The sequence below is a fragment of the Lepus europaeus genome, chromosome 9 (assembly GCF_033115175.1).
Source record: "Lepus europaeus isolate LE1 chromosome 9, mLepTim1.pri, whole genome shotgun sequence".
Classification (NCBI taxonomy): domain Eukaryota; kingdom Metazoa; phylum Chordata; class Mammalia; order Lagomorpha; family Leporidae; genus Lepus; species Lepus europaeus.
The window spans coordinates 44,283,906-44,301,298 of NC_084835.1; the positions used below are offsets into that span (position 1 = coordinate 44,283,906).

At 39.7% G+C, this 17,393-nt stretch overlaps 1 protein-coding gene across 12 annotated transcripts in view; it reads left to right on the forward strand.

Moving 5' to 3' along the window:
• The window catches only part of MITF (melanocyte inducing transcription factor), a 246,326-nt gene that overhangs the window by 214,901 nt on the left and 14,032 nt on the right, over positions 1-17,393 (forward strand). For 7 of the 12 annotated variants that reach the window (XM_062201249.1, XM_062201257.1, XM_062201250.1 and 4 more), the window contains 3 exons: positions 507-602; positions 9,870-9,987; positions 12,054-12,128. In XM_062201249.1, the coding sequence (XP_062057233.1) occupies positions 507-602; positions 9,870-9,987; positions 12,054-12,128 (289 nt within the window). The remainder of the gene's footprint in view (positions 1-506; positions 603-9,869; positions 9,988-12,053; positions 12,129-17,393) is intronic. The other 5 variants (XM_062201251.1, XM_062201258.1, XM_062201252.1 and 2 more) reach the window with 1 other exon arrangement.

Here is a 17,393-nt window from a genome sequence, read left to right on the forward strand (position 1 = left end):
CATTTGTGTTTCCTTCTCCAAGAAGGATGTGTGAAGAGAACAGAGTGTTGTCTTCAGGGAATAAAGGGAGTGGCAACTGTCATTTAAGATGTGGTTTGGCACAGTGTCTGAGAGCATGGTCAAATTGTGGCTCCAACCCTTTGTTGAAATGTAACTTTCAGTAAGCTGTTTGTCATTTATCTCACTTGGAAAATGGCTATTATAATAACAGTGCCTACTCTGATTGAGTTATTGTCAGGGTCAATAACCTAGCCCATGAAAATCCCCAAGCCCAGTGCTTGCCACCTGGTAATCACTCAGTAATGCCGGCTGCAAGCATCATTCCCATCACCCACTGGTGTTAATGATCTTCAATAATATTCTGAGTGGGAAGAGGCTAGTTGCTTTTTAGAATCTAACAAAAGAGGATTTTTGCACTGGGTAAGAAAGGACTGTGGATCTTTATTTGTGTTGCATTACAGAGTTTTGGCTTATTTCTGACTCTTCCATTGCCCATTTTCCTATAGATGGATGATGTAATTGATGACATCATTAGTCTGGAATCAAGTTATAATGAAGAAATCCTGGGTTTGATGGATCCTGCCTTGCAAATGGCAAATACGGTATTTAGGACTTTTTTGTTCCAAGAAAATTGAGATAATTATCAGTGTTCTCCCTTGTTCCTGAACTTTCATGTTAACAAGTAACTCATTGAGAAATTTATTGATAATAAAGTAGAGAATCTCAGGATCACAAATAAGTGACATTGACATCAGAAATTAGGAATCTTTCATGAGTTCAAACACCATGATGAAGCTCTGTGTTCCCTGGACTGCAAGTGCACTTTCAGTTGAAGGTTTGGTCTCCCGGTTCTCTGACATCTAATGCCTAACTTAGTTTACTGCAACTAAGGAACTACTCTGGGTCATAGTGGCTCACAATGATGCACTGTTTGGCCTGAAAAGGGTTAATGGAGTTTTATTTTTGAATTTTCATTTATTTTATTGGAAAGGCAAACAGAAAGAGACACGTCAGACAGAGAGAGCTCCCATCACTTGGTTGACTCCCAAAATGCCTGCAACCTGCAGGGCTAGGCCAGGCCAAAACTAGGAGCCAGGAATTCAGTCTGGGTCTCCTACATAGGTGGCAGAGATCCAAGCACTTGAGCCATTACCTGCAACTGGAAATGAGATTAGTAGCCGAGCCAGAACAAGTCTGATATGGGATGTAGAAGTCTCAAGTGGTATCCTTACCACTGTACCAAATGCCTGCCCCAGTTAATGCCATCTTTTGTTAAAAAAAAAAAGAAATTATTTATTTATTTGAAAGTCAGAGGTACAGAGAGGGAAGGAAAGAGAGAGAAAGATCTTCCATCCGTTGGTTCACTCCCCATATGGCCACAACAGCCAAGGCTGAACCAGGCTGAAGCCAGGAGGTTTTTCCAGGTCTCCCATGTGGGTACAGGGGCCCAAGCACTTGGACCATCCTCCACTGCTTTTCTCAGGCCATCAGTAGGGAGCTGGATCACAGCTGGAGCAGCCAGTATACAAACTGCCACCCATATGGGATGCTGGCATTGCAGGCAGTGGCTTTACCTGCTACGCCATGACTTCGGCCCCAGTTAATGACATTTTTTAGAGGAAGTTATTAATACTTCCCAGTAATGGAGGGATATTGGAGTCACTCTTCTTAAATTTTAGTTCTTAAACCAGTGGTCATCATATTTACTTTTATATGTTACTTATGTTTATCTATTGTTTGGAGCTTTGTCTGCATTGTTCATTCTTGCTTCAATAGATAGTCTTGCATAAACAGTAAAGCTTGGATGTGTCAGAGCCCTGCCTGTACAGTAGGTCTTTGAATTTAACTAGTGTTTAAAAGACTAATGTCTGTTGAGGAGAAGGGCAGAAAGGGAAGCAGTTGTTTAATGGGTATGGAGTTTCAGATTTGCAAGATGAAAAATTCTATAGGTCAATTTCACAACAATGTGAACATGTATACTTTAGCACTACTGATCTGTATGCTTAAAAATGGTGAAGCTGGTAAATATTACATTAGGTGGTTTTTTGTGCAGCAAAAAAAATTTTTTAAAGCTAACTTCTAAAAATAAATTCCCTCAGCCAGGGAACAACTTATTAACCCTTACTTATTTACACAAAAATCCTCAGTAAACAGTTTTCATTGATAGCAGTTTCTTTTCTTTTCCATCTTGGAAAAAAAATTATTTTGAAAGTCAGAATTACAGAGAGAGAGGGAGAGGGAGACAGATGGCTGCAGTAATCAGCGTGGGCCAGGTCCAAATCCGGAGCCAGGAGCTTCATCCAGGACATTCATATGTGGGTGGCAGGTGTCCAAACACTTGGATGATTTTCCTAGGCCATTAGCAGGGAGCTGGATCAGAAGTGGAGCAACCAGGACATGAACTGGTGCCCATATGGGATGCCAGCATTGCAAGGGGTGGCTTTATCTGCTGTGCCAAAACACCTTGAACTCTCATGAGGTGTGAAACCCCACCCCACCGTCACCCGCACCCTTGAAACTTCAAGCTTCTTGGAGATTTAGACTCTGTCTACTTCCACCCATGTAAATGCACCTCCTGGCTTGTGACGATCCAAGTGTTCTGCCATGCTGATAAACGTTTCCACGCCAAACTCTCCCCACTCTCACTGAACCCTTGGTTGGCTTCCATGAAGCCCTTTTGCTTCCATTTTAGTGGGTCCCGTGAGGCCGACTATCCTTGTCAGCTGTCAGATCCTAGGACGAACATGAGCAAAACACTTGGGGGACCATATGCTAGGGAATTTACAGGTAGACTCAAAGACGTGTTTCACTGCCCTACTAGCATTAATTAGAATGGCCCAGACATCTCAAAGAACTTTGCTGTGATGGTGGTCATTTTGCTTGATTACTCAGGAGGAATGTGGAATTGACATAATTTCATAAAGTCATTGGTTCTTCTGCCCCAAATGTGAGGATTTTTTAAGTCATCCAATCCAACCTACTACTGTATTCATTAACTTCCTCTTGCTATCCTTCATATTCCCCACCCACCCACAAACAAACAAACAAACAAAAAAACAGGCACCCAGCTTCTTGGAAGCCTCCAATAAAGGACTATCCCTGGCTCACTACAGAAACATGGTAACACCATGGTTAGGATTTGGAGATTTGTGACCTGTCCTGGGTTCAGATCCAAAGACTGCTATGTTCTCTGTGACCTCTCATGTTATTTAGCTTCTTCAAGTCCTTAGCTTCCCCATCTATAAAATGAGGCTATTAATTATACCTACTTCATATGGTTATCTCACCTGATAAAAGTATGTATAACATTTGATATTAGATGTTGTACTTAACATCATTTAAGTTACTAAATGTGATCTGTCAATTGTAATATCAATTTCTTTATCATTTGATATTCATTGAGCACCTATAATGTGTCATGGCCTAATTAGAATTATATTACATTTTATACTGAGTCTCTCTGTAAATTTCAGGAATCCCAGGTTGCTTCATGGAGAACTTTTCTACATGACAACAACCTTTCTGAAGATGGTTGTCATGACCCAGGTCTCCTCTCAGCTCACATTAGCAATGAGGTCTTCTTCCTTCATTATCTGATTATTTCTGAACTCTTTGTAAGATTGATGTAGCATTTATTTAAAACTTGATATATGGCCAGCACTGAGTGAGGAGCTAGGGATGCATGGGTAGATCGGGTATGCTTCCTGTCTGCCTGGAGCTTATAACAGTCTGGAAGAGGTAGATCATCTTTGGCTTTGCCTGGAGAGGCATAATTCAGGACCAGAGAGGTTGTTTCAGGGAAATTCTCATGAAAGATCTCCTGCGCAGGACTGAATTAATCCCCAGCTGGGAGAGGAGTACCCTGCAGGCGCCTTAAAAAAATCACTGACTTTATCCCAGCAACCATTTCTCTGACTTAGTCCCATGCTGAAAAAGGCTAAATGTGGCCTCATCGGAAACTTGTTACACAAAAACTACTTCTGCATTTTGCTATTTAGGGAAAGACTTGGTTGGTAGGAACACAGACTCAGAACCAGTCATCTGAGTGCATAATCCTGAGTTAGTCAGTGACCTCTGCCTCAGTTTGTCTGTAAAATGGATAATAATAGCATCTACCATAAGAGAATTAATGTGAGAATTATGGATTATTGTACAAAAAGCATACAGAAAAAGTTTGCCTCTGGTAAGTGTTCCCTAAATGTTTGTAACTAGCCTTATTCTTGACAAACCTGGATTTCAGTGGTGAAAGTTAAATAACAAACCACTATAACATATTAATAGTTTCATTTTTCCCCCATGGTAAGATTTAAATTTTAATACTCTTCATGTTAGGCATTTTTTCCTTTTATTTTATTCTCTGAAATGCTTTATTCCAAGTTAACTATTTTTTAAAAAATAAAATGGAAGGAATGCATTGCAAGGAAACTATCCTAAGGGAATTGAAGTCTAGAAATAACTGTTCTGAGAGCACAAGGGCCCTCTTGTACCATCACAAACAAAGAATAAAAGTTCCAGTTTGCTTGTGTTAACAGTGCTCAATTGATATTCAGAGAAGAGGGCTGTCCAGAGAGGAAAAAAATGATAACATTTTACAATAATCACTTACTTGGAAAAATATTCATTTTGGTGGAGCAGAACATTGAGGAGCTCAGTTCAGCCCTCGACTGGCACACAGACAGAGGCGCATCGCCTTTTGCTCTATCTGTCCCAATTACACTGTGGCTTTCGCCTGTCCACCGTGCAGCCCACGCTCTGCAGGTGACATCTTGTCTGTCAGCTGAACGTGCTGGATGAAACCCCAGCAAACTTGCAAAATATGCATGCTAGCAGCAGATGTCTTCTTTCTTAGCTCCAGAAGTGTTACGTTGACCTCATTATGATGTTAACTTTATAGATGGTGGAATTTCTCTAAACCCAGGAGAGGAACCACAGAATCCTTTCTTAAATCAAGCCTGGCTTAGAGACCAGTTTGTAATTAAAAAGCCACATTCTTTTGATCAAACTTCCTTTCGGTAGTTTCAGCAAATAACAGCCATGAACACAAAGAGCCTAAACCACCACTAGGACAGTCTCCCAGCTGTGGCACTGTTGACATCTGGGATGGGCAAGTCCGTCATAGGGGGCTGTCTGTCCACTGAGGGATGTTCGGCAGCATTGTTGTCATCTGCACCTAGATGCCAGAAGCACCCTTTTCTCCCAGGTGTGACAATCAAAAATGTCTCCAGATATTGACCCTGGGGGAAAACAAACACCCCAAGGATAATAATTGGTAACCTGAGCCCTTCAGGCCCCCTGATTCCGGTGCCCAGATTTGCATTACAGTCTGGTAACACTGGGGTCCTGGAAATTGACAGGATAATTGAAAACTAACTTCACTGTCCAAACTGTGGAGTGGGAATGCAGTAATTCTAGAACATTTTAATGTTAGTAATCATAGCAGCTATCGCTTATTGATCACTTCCGTAGCAAGTCCTGTGTTTCACCTACTTTATCTCAGTTAAATCTTAGAAAACCCTGTGAGAACAGTAATAATAACCACCACTTTTCAAATGGGATAGCAAGCTTTACAGAGGTTAGAAAACTTGCTTAATATCAAATAGCAGGTCAGGAACAGAAGCAGAATTTGAACCTGGGTCACTGGCTGCTAAGCACAGGATGTAAATCTCGGCACTGTTAATTTGTCATTTGGAGTATCCATATTTGGGTAGTGAGCAACTGGATTTTTATTTCCTCAGGTTCAAGTAGAGATGAATAGTAAATTGACATTTCTCATTGGCTGACATTAGCATGTTAATACAGCACCTCAGTATTGCTGTTAACGTGGGGCCTAGGCCTCCTACGAAAATCTTCCATTCAGTCATGGCAAGGACTTTGGCTTTTCTTTCTGTAGATTCATTGTGATAGCTTACACTAAATGCCATGCTAGGTCTGTGCCTGACCAAAGTAGGCACTCACAAAATTAATTGCTCCCCAGCAAGATATTCTGGCGTGCTCTAAGCTGCCTACTCCTAAACAGTATTGGAAGGCAGTGGAGGTGGGAAATCTTTTGGAGAAGTAGACAGAGGGGGTATATAAGCTGCTGCTTCAACTGAAATAGTGATGTCTGTAACCTCAGTAGAATGCCTGATGAGACAGCCTGTTTTGGAGATTTTAACTCATCTCCCTGATTGGTGCGTACTGCTGTCAATCCATGCCAATCACTGCAGTCCATTCTATAGTTACCCACCTGTTCCCAATCCATTTCTCCCTTGGGGTCTCCCTACCATGGTCTCTGTCTCCCTTATCTTCACCTGTCTATCTGGGTATTTTTTCTTTCTCTGTCTGTCTGATATGTGCCTCCTTCGTGTTTCTCCTCTCCCTGGTACCTCTCATTTCCTGTTTTTTAATTCTCTCATCTTGTGAGAAAGAGCTCTCTCTCTGTCATTCTAAATTTATGAAACATTTATTACATATCATCTTCCTTTAGAATATGGTTAGAAATTGTGTTGTACCAAACAAGCTTAGAATTGGATGTCTGTTCAATGTAGATCCATTGATGACTTAGAGGTTTATTTAAAAGATAGCTATACCAGGGTGACGCTGTGGCATAGTGGGTAAATCCACTGCCTGCAATGCTGGCATCCCATAGGGGCGCTGGTTCGAGTCCTGGTTGCTCTACTTCTGATCCAGCTCTCTGTCTTGGCCTGGGAAAGCAGCAGAAGATGGCCCAGGTTCTTGGGGCCCTGTACCCGCTTGGGAGACCCACAGGAGGCTCTTGGCTCCTGGCTTCGAATAGGCCCAGCTCCAGCCATTGTGGCCGTTTGGGGAGTGAACCAGTGGATGGATGATTTCTCTCTCTGCCTCTGCCTCTCTGTAACTCTGCCTTTCAAGTAAATAAATAATTTAAAAAAAAATAACAACTTGGTGTAAATCTATGAATACAGACAGTACAGTATTAAATAGCTAGCTATATGGTCACTTGCCTATTATTTATCCCTAACAAATCTTAATATAATGCATGTTTTGTATATAATTTGCATATGACACATAACATATATATATGATCTGCATTTCTAGAGCTATGGAAATAATTTTCTTTCAGCCTATTGCTTTGAATTTTCAAGTCATATTCTTTGTTTGTTAAAACCCAGAAGTTTTCCCATACTTTGAAACTCTAGAAAGACAGAATAAAGCTTTGGAATCCAGAGGAGTTACTGGATATCATAGCAGCTTCTTTAGCCTTTCACAGTGCTATGTTAAAGCAATGAGAGTGCCTTTCAGGTTGTGTTAAGTTGGGCAAGAATAAAACTACACATAAACAAAACAAGGCTGACCTTGAGAAGGTGAGCCTATTTTAAAGAATACCACCAAGTAAAATGACAGCTAGTAATTAGAGTCACCTTTTATTGGTTTTTTAGCCATACAGCTTTGAAATATGGTTCAAGTACATTTGCAATTGCCACATGTGTATTCATTTGCATGTGTGTAGGGAATAATGTACATTATGTATTTTGCACATACCATAAATGCTGCCTTACCATAGGAGGAGCAAAAGAGGAAGCTGTGCCATGTGTCTGTCCTCCCTGCCTCCACTTATCCTATTAGAGCGAGTATCAAATCAGTCTGTCAGATGGGAAGTACATTCTATACATATCACCTCATACCCTTTTCTTTAGCTAAATGTTTAGTTCACATGGCATTTATTTAGAAGCCGTCATGGAATAGATGGCAGTTGTTACTGATGAAAGAAGTGCATTTACTTTTTATTTCTTGGGTAATTTTCATCTATATGTTAATAGTCATTTGAAGCCGGCGCTGCAACTCACTTGGCTAATCCTCCGCCTGCGGCACCGGCACCCCGGGTTCTAGTCCTGGTTGGGGCACTGGATTCTGTCTTGGTTGCTCCTCTTCCAGTCCAGCCCTCTGCTGTGGCCCGGGAGTGCAGTGGAGGATGGCCCAAGTCCTTGGGCCCTGCACCCGCGTGGGAGATCAAGAGAAGCAACTGGCTCCTGGCTTTGGATCAGTGCGGTGCACCGGCTGTAGCAGCCATTTGGGGGGTGAACCAACGGAAGGAAGACCTTTCCCTCTGTCTCTCTCTCACTGTCTAACTCTGCCTGTCCAAAAAAAAAAAAAAAAAAAAAGTCATTTGAGAGGATGAAAGGTACTATAAATCTGGAGTACAATCTTTTACTAGATACCTGTTGATAGCTGAACATTTTAATTGCACTTAATGTTCTCTGAATTTACTTCTCTTAGATGTAAAATAAAGAGCATGTTTCCAAATAAGGGAAGGACTAAGTAACAAAGTCTTTACCTGGTAACCACTGTTATAGGGATTGTTTAATCTGGAATTGATTAATGTCTGTGATAGAAGTAGTAGGTCACTCAACTATTTTTCCACTGTTAATATTTAGAACTTTGGGCTAGGTGTTTGGCATAGCAGTTACAATGCTGCTTGGGATGCTCATGTCCCATGTTGGAGTGGTTGAGTTCTCATCCCAGTTTCCCTCTCCATTCCAGTTATCTGTTATCATGCATCCTGGGAGGCAACAAAGGTGGTTCAATTACTTGGATCCCAGCCCAGGCCTGGCTGTTGCTGGTATTTGGGTAGTGAACCAGCAGATGAGAGATCTCTCCCTATCTGTTTCTTTCTTTCTATCTCTTTCTCTGTGTGTTTTTCTTTAAAATAAATCAAATAAATACATTAAAAATTTGTAAATATATTTTGAATTTTAACTAGAAGAGGGAATATCTTGATTCTCTACAAAAATGAGCAATGTAAAACTGCTGCAACCTGCTACAGGGAAATGCATGTAGAACAAAAGAAAGTTACTGTCAGGAGAAAATGAGTTCAGTACTTTGAAATATTCAATTAAAAGCTAAAGGGGGAAAAAAACTTAAGTTAGGTGGTTAGGAATGCTAAATATTTCCTTTCCTCCTTTTTTTTTTTTTTTTTTTTTTTTTTGAAGCTTAAGTTTTTTGTTCTTTTATTAAGGTCTATGGGCTCCCTCTTGTGGTTTTGAGAAAAACTTCAATTTCAAGGAAACGAGCTTTTACTTAGTAATAAGCATATTACTTAGTAATAAGGAAACTATTTCTTTCCCAAGAAGAAATTTTTTTCAAGGCTTTTCCTTATAAAAGAAAAAGAAGAAAGAAAGAGACAGAAGGAAGAAAACTGACTGAAGAAAAAGTCTGTTTGGTTAAAATGTGACCTCACATAGAATCCTATCTTATGAGTGTTGGTATTGTCTATAGCAGGTTAATCCAGTGCCTGGAACTCTGGCATCCCATATGGGTGCTAGTTTGGATCCCAGGGGCTCCATTTCCAATCCAGCTCCCAATTCAAATGCTTGAGTCCCTGCACCCACGTGGGAGACCCAGGTGAAGTTCCAGATTCCTAGCTTTGGCCTGGTCCGGACCCCATAGTTGCAGCCATTTGGGGAGTGAACCATGGACAATCTCTCTCTCCTTGTCTCTCCTTCTGTCTCTGTAACTCTACCTCTCAAATAATAAATCTTTTTTTTAAAAAAAGAATTCTATTTTATGACAGCTGAGATTTACTAAACATATACTACATGCACCTAGTTATATTAGATAATGTGTTTGCCACATTATCCATTGTGCCCATGCTCAAAATAAACCCATTAGCTTAGGTCTATCACCATTTTATGAGTGTGGAATTCTGTCCTTGCCTGTCTCTCAAAGAGAATTAACTCATGATGCCATGTAACTACTTCAGTATCTGTGAGTGGGTGAAAAGGGTAAATATTTCATATTTCCCTATTTTTAAAAATGACTTCTTGTAGCACATTATTTTCCATAAATAAAGCCTGAAGAACTTAAGAATTGTTCTACAGTTCATGTCTGTTACTGCTTCTCTGTCTCTCTAGTTACCTGTCTCTGGAAACTTGATTGACCTGTATGGCAACCAAGGCCTTCCACCCCCCGGCCTCACCATCAGCAACTCCTGTCCAGCCAACCTTCCCAACATAAAAAGGGAGCTCACAGGTAAATACACAACAGATAGCAAATATGCCTCTTACTATGGATTTTCTGTTAACATTTTGATCAAATTGTCAACATGGAGATATCAAGACTATATGTAACTCATAGATATCCATCTGTAGGTCTCTGCAGCAGTTAAAACATGGTGCAGTATTTCAGGATGGAGGGTTTATACTTGAAAATCCTGCTTTCCAGGATATTTTGAGATACTGGGAATTGTGGCAACTATTAATGAACAACACCAGTGACTGTCTGTAGCCCCTTTGGGTTGGGGGCAATAGACAGTGCTTTCAGCTACAGATGTCTCCACCCAACCCTTGTGTTTATGTTCAGACCCCCAGAAGCATCTGAGTTTTAGAAGCGGGTTTTCCTTTGACACTCATTCATACCCACTGTTGGGATAGGGTAAGAATATATTTCTTACATTGTTAGATGCCTCCTGTTACTGTTGCTATATCACATGCAAAGATAATTTATTATACAAAGGAAAAAATAAATTATAAAATAGAGCAATGGGTATTGTTTGTTCTTGAGGCATGTGTGAAATTACCTATTTCACCATTTGTTTTAATGCTTTAGGGAAGGCACCTGGCCATTAAAACATGACAGAAACTCTATTAGAACTGGCATTCTACCATGGTGAATTTTATGGCCCTTACCCTCCCCCCTTTCATTATTTGGTCCTTGCATCCTGCAGGATTGGGAGAACAAACTGAGACTACGATGTGGTACACAAAATCCTGGTATATTCAGGAAGGAAATTGTGGCAGGATAAAGGCATTTTATTTAAAAAGCATTGATTTGGGTTTTACAAGGTAATTAATAATTCAAAACCATCTGAAGGCAAAAAAAAAAAAAAGTAGGTACTGTACTACAAAGGAAAGATACCATAGAATAACACACACACACACACACACATAAGAAAAAACAAATCATTGAACTGGAGGGTGTATATGTAAAAGCTATCCACCATTTTTTCTACATGAGGAAAAAATATAAAATGATTGAGATTGACCATTCCAACTGAAAGAATTCAGCTTCTGAATTGTATTTGTATCAGTACATACACCGATGTGTATATATACTCATACAGGCTTAACAATGGGGCAGTCTCCTGAGAAATGAGTCATTAGGTGATTCTGTTTTTTGGGGAAAGCTATAGGGTGGACTTACACAAACAGAAAGCTGTGATGTTGCCGGGTGATAGAATCTTAATGGCCCACTGTTGGACATGTGGCCTACTATAGACCAAAACACTTTAAAGTGGTACATGAATTTATGTGCTTGTATACATGTGTACATATAAAAATACGTACTGTGATAATTGTATATGTGCCTCATTGGCTATAAATTTTGTTAAAATGTTTCTATTTTGAGGTAAAATTCTAAATTATAGTAGAACCTACAAACAATATAACAGAGTGTTCTAAATCCCTGGATTGGACAAACAAAACTTTTTCATTATTGTTTGTATTATTTTGTTTTAGTCTTGGTAAGATGAGAAGTAATACCATAGAGATCTCAAGAGAGCTGCTATGCAAATAGAACTTTCCAAATGGAATCGCCACCAAATGCTTCTTTATCCTATTAGTATTCTTGATTTTATAGACTCAAACTGGGAAATTGTGGTTCCTAAGAGTCACTAAATAATGTTGTTCTAGCAGGTTCTAATAGAACCTGGCTCCACACTCTGAAAAAATGAACTATTAATCCTATCCTATCCTATCAATGAACTATTAAGAGACCATGCAGATTCAGTTGGGGAGCTTTTGTACTCAGTGTTCATGTCAGTGTGTTTTACAATGGCACTAAGAAATTTAAAAGTTCTACAGCCTGAGAAGAAAATTTGACTTTTGATAATAGAGTAGCAGTAGCAAATTTACATAGCTTTCTAGATATTTTATTCTTGCTAGTACTTGTGTATGTTACAGTGAGCTATAAATTGTTGCTATTGCTCTTTGCCATTTTGTAGAAGCTTCCATGTGTTTAGAAAATTAGATGCTTTGTAAGTTTAATTAATGTGTCCCTTGAACAGTTCCAATTTCTAATTACTTCATTCACGTGCACAGCGTGTATTTTTCCCACAGAGTCTGAAGCAAGAGCATTGGCTAAAGAGAGGCAAAAAAAGGACAATCACAACTTAAGTAAGTTGGTTTTATTTATGTTCATGAAACTTGATATTGGAGTTAATGTTCCCCATATATAACATTTCTTTTTCCAGAAATTTTTTGAGGGAAATTAATTTCTATAGCTTTTAAAGGTAAATGTCATGGAATAGAATTGTATTTCAGAGAACCAAGGTATATTAGGATACTTTAAAAAAGTCTGTGGAAAATGAAATTAACAAATCTACTTTAGTGAAAAAGCATTTGAAACCCATTCATATGAGGACCTTTGAATGTCTGAAATATGTGTATTATGAAAAATATCTGTATGCATTGCAAAATTTTTGCACCAAAACAAATTTTCTTTTAATTGTTTTTCCATGAATTTTGTCCAAGCATTCATGTATTTTCCCCCATTTTTTAACTTCAAATTTAATTTCATATATATACTTGTTTTCAGGTTATAAAGAGCTTTTATTTTTATTGTTGATTATAGTGGATTTTTTTTAAGTGGGAGACTTGATCCCCAACTACCCAATTATAAGTTCTGCTCACACTGGAACTTATTAAAAGGGGCTTATGGGACCATCTTCTCCAGTGAGATTTGGAAGAAGAAAAAAAAGAAGTTAAACAGATCTGAAGGGAAAGAATGGATGAGCAAGCTTCCCAAATTTCTTTCTTTTTTTTTCTTTTAAAGATTTATTTGTTTATTTGAAAGGCAGAGTTAAAGAGAGGCAGAGACAGAGAGAGAGAGAGAGAGAGAGAGAGGTATTCCATCTGCTGGTTCACTCCCCAAATGGCCACAATAGCCAAAGCTGGGCCGATCCAAAGCCAGGAGCTTCCTCCAGGTCTCCCATGGGGGTGCAGGGGCCCAAGTACTTGGGCCATCTTCCATGCTTTCCTAGACCATAGCAGAGAGCTGGATCAGAAGTGGAGCAGCTGGGACTCAAACCGGTGCCTGTATGGGATGCCAGTGCTGCAGGCGGTGGCTTTTCCTGCTACACCACAGTGCTGACCTTTCCCAAATTTCTGACTTTAACTTTGACTTAAAAAGAAAAGGTCCTGTAACATTAAAATATTTTTATATGTTTAATTTATTCTTAACCAAATCTTCAAGCTTTTTCCTAGGAGAACTGAAATTTTTGCTTAATATGAACACATAAAAGACTGTAAAATGGGGGAAAATTGCGTTTAGTGGTAGAAAATGATGTGTGAATTTCTCATCTCAGAGCCCTGTGTCTCCTTTTCCTAAATTGACTTTTAGGAATATAAGCTAAATATAAAGACTTTCTCCTTATAAAAATGATAGAATAAGTACAGCACTCCTTTGGTTCCTGGGATAAGTATTGTTTGTCTCACTGTGGCTTTTTTTGTGTGTGCGTGTGTGTGTGTGCATGTGTGTGTGTGTATTTAAGAATAGACACGGTACACAGTCACACAGAGAATTAATAGCACTGTTTTATGTAAGTTTTAATGCAAACTGTGTTGTGTTGTCCATCTTCTGTTGCTGCTTGCTTTTTTCTTTGTATGGAATGGTGTGTTCTGAAGAACTTTTGCTGTTAGAAATCTTGATCTATCTGCTTAAAAAAAAATGATTGCATGGTATTCCACGGTATGACTGTGTGATTCTTAGTAACTGCCCTGCTGCTAGGGGTTTATGTTGTTTCTAGTTCTTTTCCATTATAAAGGATGCTGCAGTAAACATTTTATACATGCCTCTTTGTGTACAGGAGTGTTAGTTTCTCTAGGTTAGGCACTAGGAAACGGGATTGCGGAGTCCCAATGGATGTTAGTTCTTACTTTTTTTTTTTTTTTTGACAGGCAGAGTGGATAGTGAGAGAGAGAGAGACAGAGAAAGGTCTTCCTTTTTGCCGTTGATTCACCCTCCAATGGCCACTGCGGCCGGCGCATCTCGCTGATCCAAAGCCAGGAGCCAGGTGCTTCTCCTGGTCTCCCATGCGGGTACAGGACCCAAGAACCTGGGCCATCCTCCACTGCCTTCCCGGGCCATGGCAGAGAGCTGGCCTGGAAGAGGGGCAACCAGGATAGAATCTGCCACCCCAACCGGGACTAGAACCCGTGTGCCGGCGCCACAAGGCGGAGGATTAGCCTGTTAAGCCACGGCGCCGGCCACTCTGATAGTTCTTAAAAACAAAAACAAAAACAAACCCCCCCCCCCTAAAAAAAAAAAAAAAGAAAACCTTAGAAATAAGATGGTCATTGTCCGAAACTTCACTTAAGTGAGATATAGAAAACTAAGTTGGTTTTTGTCAAAACAACATAAACTTTCAGACACCTGAGCTCTCAAGATCAAGTTCAGTGTTGTCAGTAAAGTACAAAGGTGATCAGGAGAGTTCTGTGAAGAGACAGAGGGAAGCCAAGGGGATGGTGTCTGGATGGGAATTGGACATGGTGAATCAGTTATAAGTTGGCTGACCAGAGAAGTGTAGGCTGAACCATTCATATATCTGGAGAACAAAGTATTCTAGGCAGAGGGAACAGCTGCACCAAATCTTGAGTTTTATGGAGCATGTCTGGCTTATTTGGGAATTAGGAAGAAGGCAGTGGGGCTACAGGCGAGGAACCCAGATGAGTAGGGGATGTGATTAGTAATGGGGTGTGTGTGGCAGTGTTGTGGTACAGGTTAAGCTGCCACCTGTGATGCTGGCATCTCATGTGGGCTCTGGTTCCTGTCCTGGCTGCTCCATTTCCAATCCAATTCCATGCTAATGGCCTGGGAAAAGCAGTAGAAGGCCCTGCCACCTACATGGGAGACCTGGAAGAAGCTCCTGGCTCCTGGCTTTGGCCTGGGCCAGCTCTGACTGTTGCAGCCATATGGGGAGTGAATCACAAGATGGAAGATATCTATCTCTCTGTCTCTCTCTCCCTCTCTCTCTCTCTCTGTAACTCTGACATTTAAATAAATATGTAAATATTTTTAAACTATTTTTAAAGATTTTATTTATTTATTTGAGAGGTAGCTGCAGTCAGAGAGAGGGAGAGACAGAGAAAAGGGTCTTTGATCCACTGGTTCACTCTCCAAATGGCCGCAATAGCCGGAGCTGGGCCGATCCCAAAACAAGAGCCAGGAGGTTCTTCAGGGTCTCCCACTTGGGTGCAGGATCCCAAGCACTTGGGCCATCTTCTGCTTTCCCAGTCCATAGCAGAGAGCTGGATCAGAACAGGAGCAGCTGGGACACAAATCAGCACCCATGTGGGATGCTGGCACTACAGGCGGAGGCCTAGCCTACCATGCCACAGCACAGGCCCCCTAAATAAGTAAATCTTAAAAAATAAGAATAATAAAATAAAGAGGATGGAAAATGAGATCAGAGGGATAGAAGCCCATCAGATCCTTCCAGGCCACCTTGAGGACTTTGCTTCTTTTGTGGTGAAATGGGAAGTGATTAGACAGTTTTGAGCAAAAGGTTGACATGTTCTGGCTTATGTTTTACCAAAACCCTTCTAGCTGCTCTATTTTACATAAACTAGAGAAGATAAGGAGCAGCAGGCATGGGGCATGGGTGAGACGGAGATACCAGTGAGGAGTACAATTGTCCAGGCAAGAGATGAGGGATGGCATCTCTTAGGGAGCAGAGGAGCTTGGAAGTAGATTCTGGAAAAAGTTTGAAGGTAGAACCAACAGATTTGATGATGGATCAGATATGAGAGAATGAGAGATGCAGAATTTGATTTCAATATTCTGGTCTAAGGAACTGGAATTATGTAGCTACCATTGAGTGAGTTACCATGGCCTGTAGGTAGAGCTGATTTAATCAAAAAGGATCAGGAGCTTGTGTTTGGACTGTGCATTATACCTCCATGCAGAGACATCTAGTAGTCTGAATTTCATGGAGCTGTCTGGGCTGGAAATAAAAGTACAGGAGTCATTGGTATGTGACAAAATATGTGACAAAATGAGATTACCGGAAGGCAAATGTAGAAAGAGAAGAGTTCCAAGGACCACGACCTGGGTGCACACATGCGCCAACGTGTGTGTTTATTTTTAGAGCATAAGAATAATCACAAGGTATATGTAGGAAACTTAACATTGGGTCACAGGTGACTTTTATTTCATTTTATGTATTTCAATGTTTTCTGAACTTTTGTAATCATTATATAAAGTCATGCTTCAGAGTTTTGGAGATGAGTTGGCAGGTCAGGGATTCAGAAATTTCTTCAGCACTACTGCTCATAACTTAGTGTTTTTATTTTATAAAAACCTAACGATAAGGCGTAGTGTTATTTGTAGCTGATTAATCACTGAATAATCACTCAGGCAAAACAAATTGAAATTTATATTGGGAAAGCAGTGAATAATCTAAGTGTACAGAATATTGGTGAGTCAAATGTAAATATAAGGATATTTAAAGTAAAGTATTAACAACATTAACCCAATTTATTAGACTTTACATTATTTGGAATTTATGTGCTAGACTAGGTAAATTACAACATCTATTAGCTCATGTGATCTACCAGTTCATCCTTCCTTAAGGAGATGACAATGTAGTTGAACATACAACTGGGTTTATAAAATAGAACTGTTGCTAAAATGCATGCTATACTTAAAACTCCAGGCTAAGTTTTAGTATGGTACTATCTGGTATAGTAGCCACTCACCACTTGTGCCTTTGGAGTCCTTGAAACATGACTGGCCCAAATTGAGATGTGTTTTAAATGCAAAGTACACTCAAGATTTCAAAACCTTAGTATGAAAAATTGTAAATATCTGATTTTTAAATTTTTACATTGACCACATATTGGATATAATGGGTTTAAGAAAACATTAAAGTTATTTTAACCTCTTTTTACTTTTTTGATGTAGCTACTAGATAATTTAAAATTATATAAGTAACATATTTCTGTGAGCAGTGCTGGGCTAGATCAGAGGGTTTTGTTTGTTTGTTTGTTTTGTTTTTTTAATGGCCCAGGAGCTAAGCATGATTTTCAGATGTTTATATGGTTCAAAAAAATCCTAATAAGAATATTTTGTGACATGGAAATTTTATACAATTCAAATTTCAACATCATAAGTAAATTCTAATGGTTTTTATTAGTAGACTTGCATTGCAAAAAGTTGTATTCTGTTACCATTGTTGTATTTTTAATTGATCCAGTAAAAAATGTGACAGTTGGTTTCCTCTGGTTATACAAGCACTTACATAGTATGTTCAGTTTTGCTGCCTCCCCACAAAGCCAGAAGTACTTAGTGAGGCTTTCCAGGTTTGCTGACCCCTGCTTCGCAGAATTGGGTTCAAATTTGGACTGTTCACCCGTTATTGGTGGATGTCCTTGCCACATTCC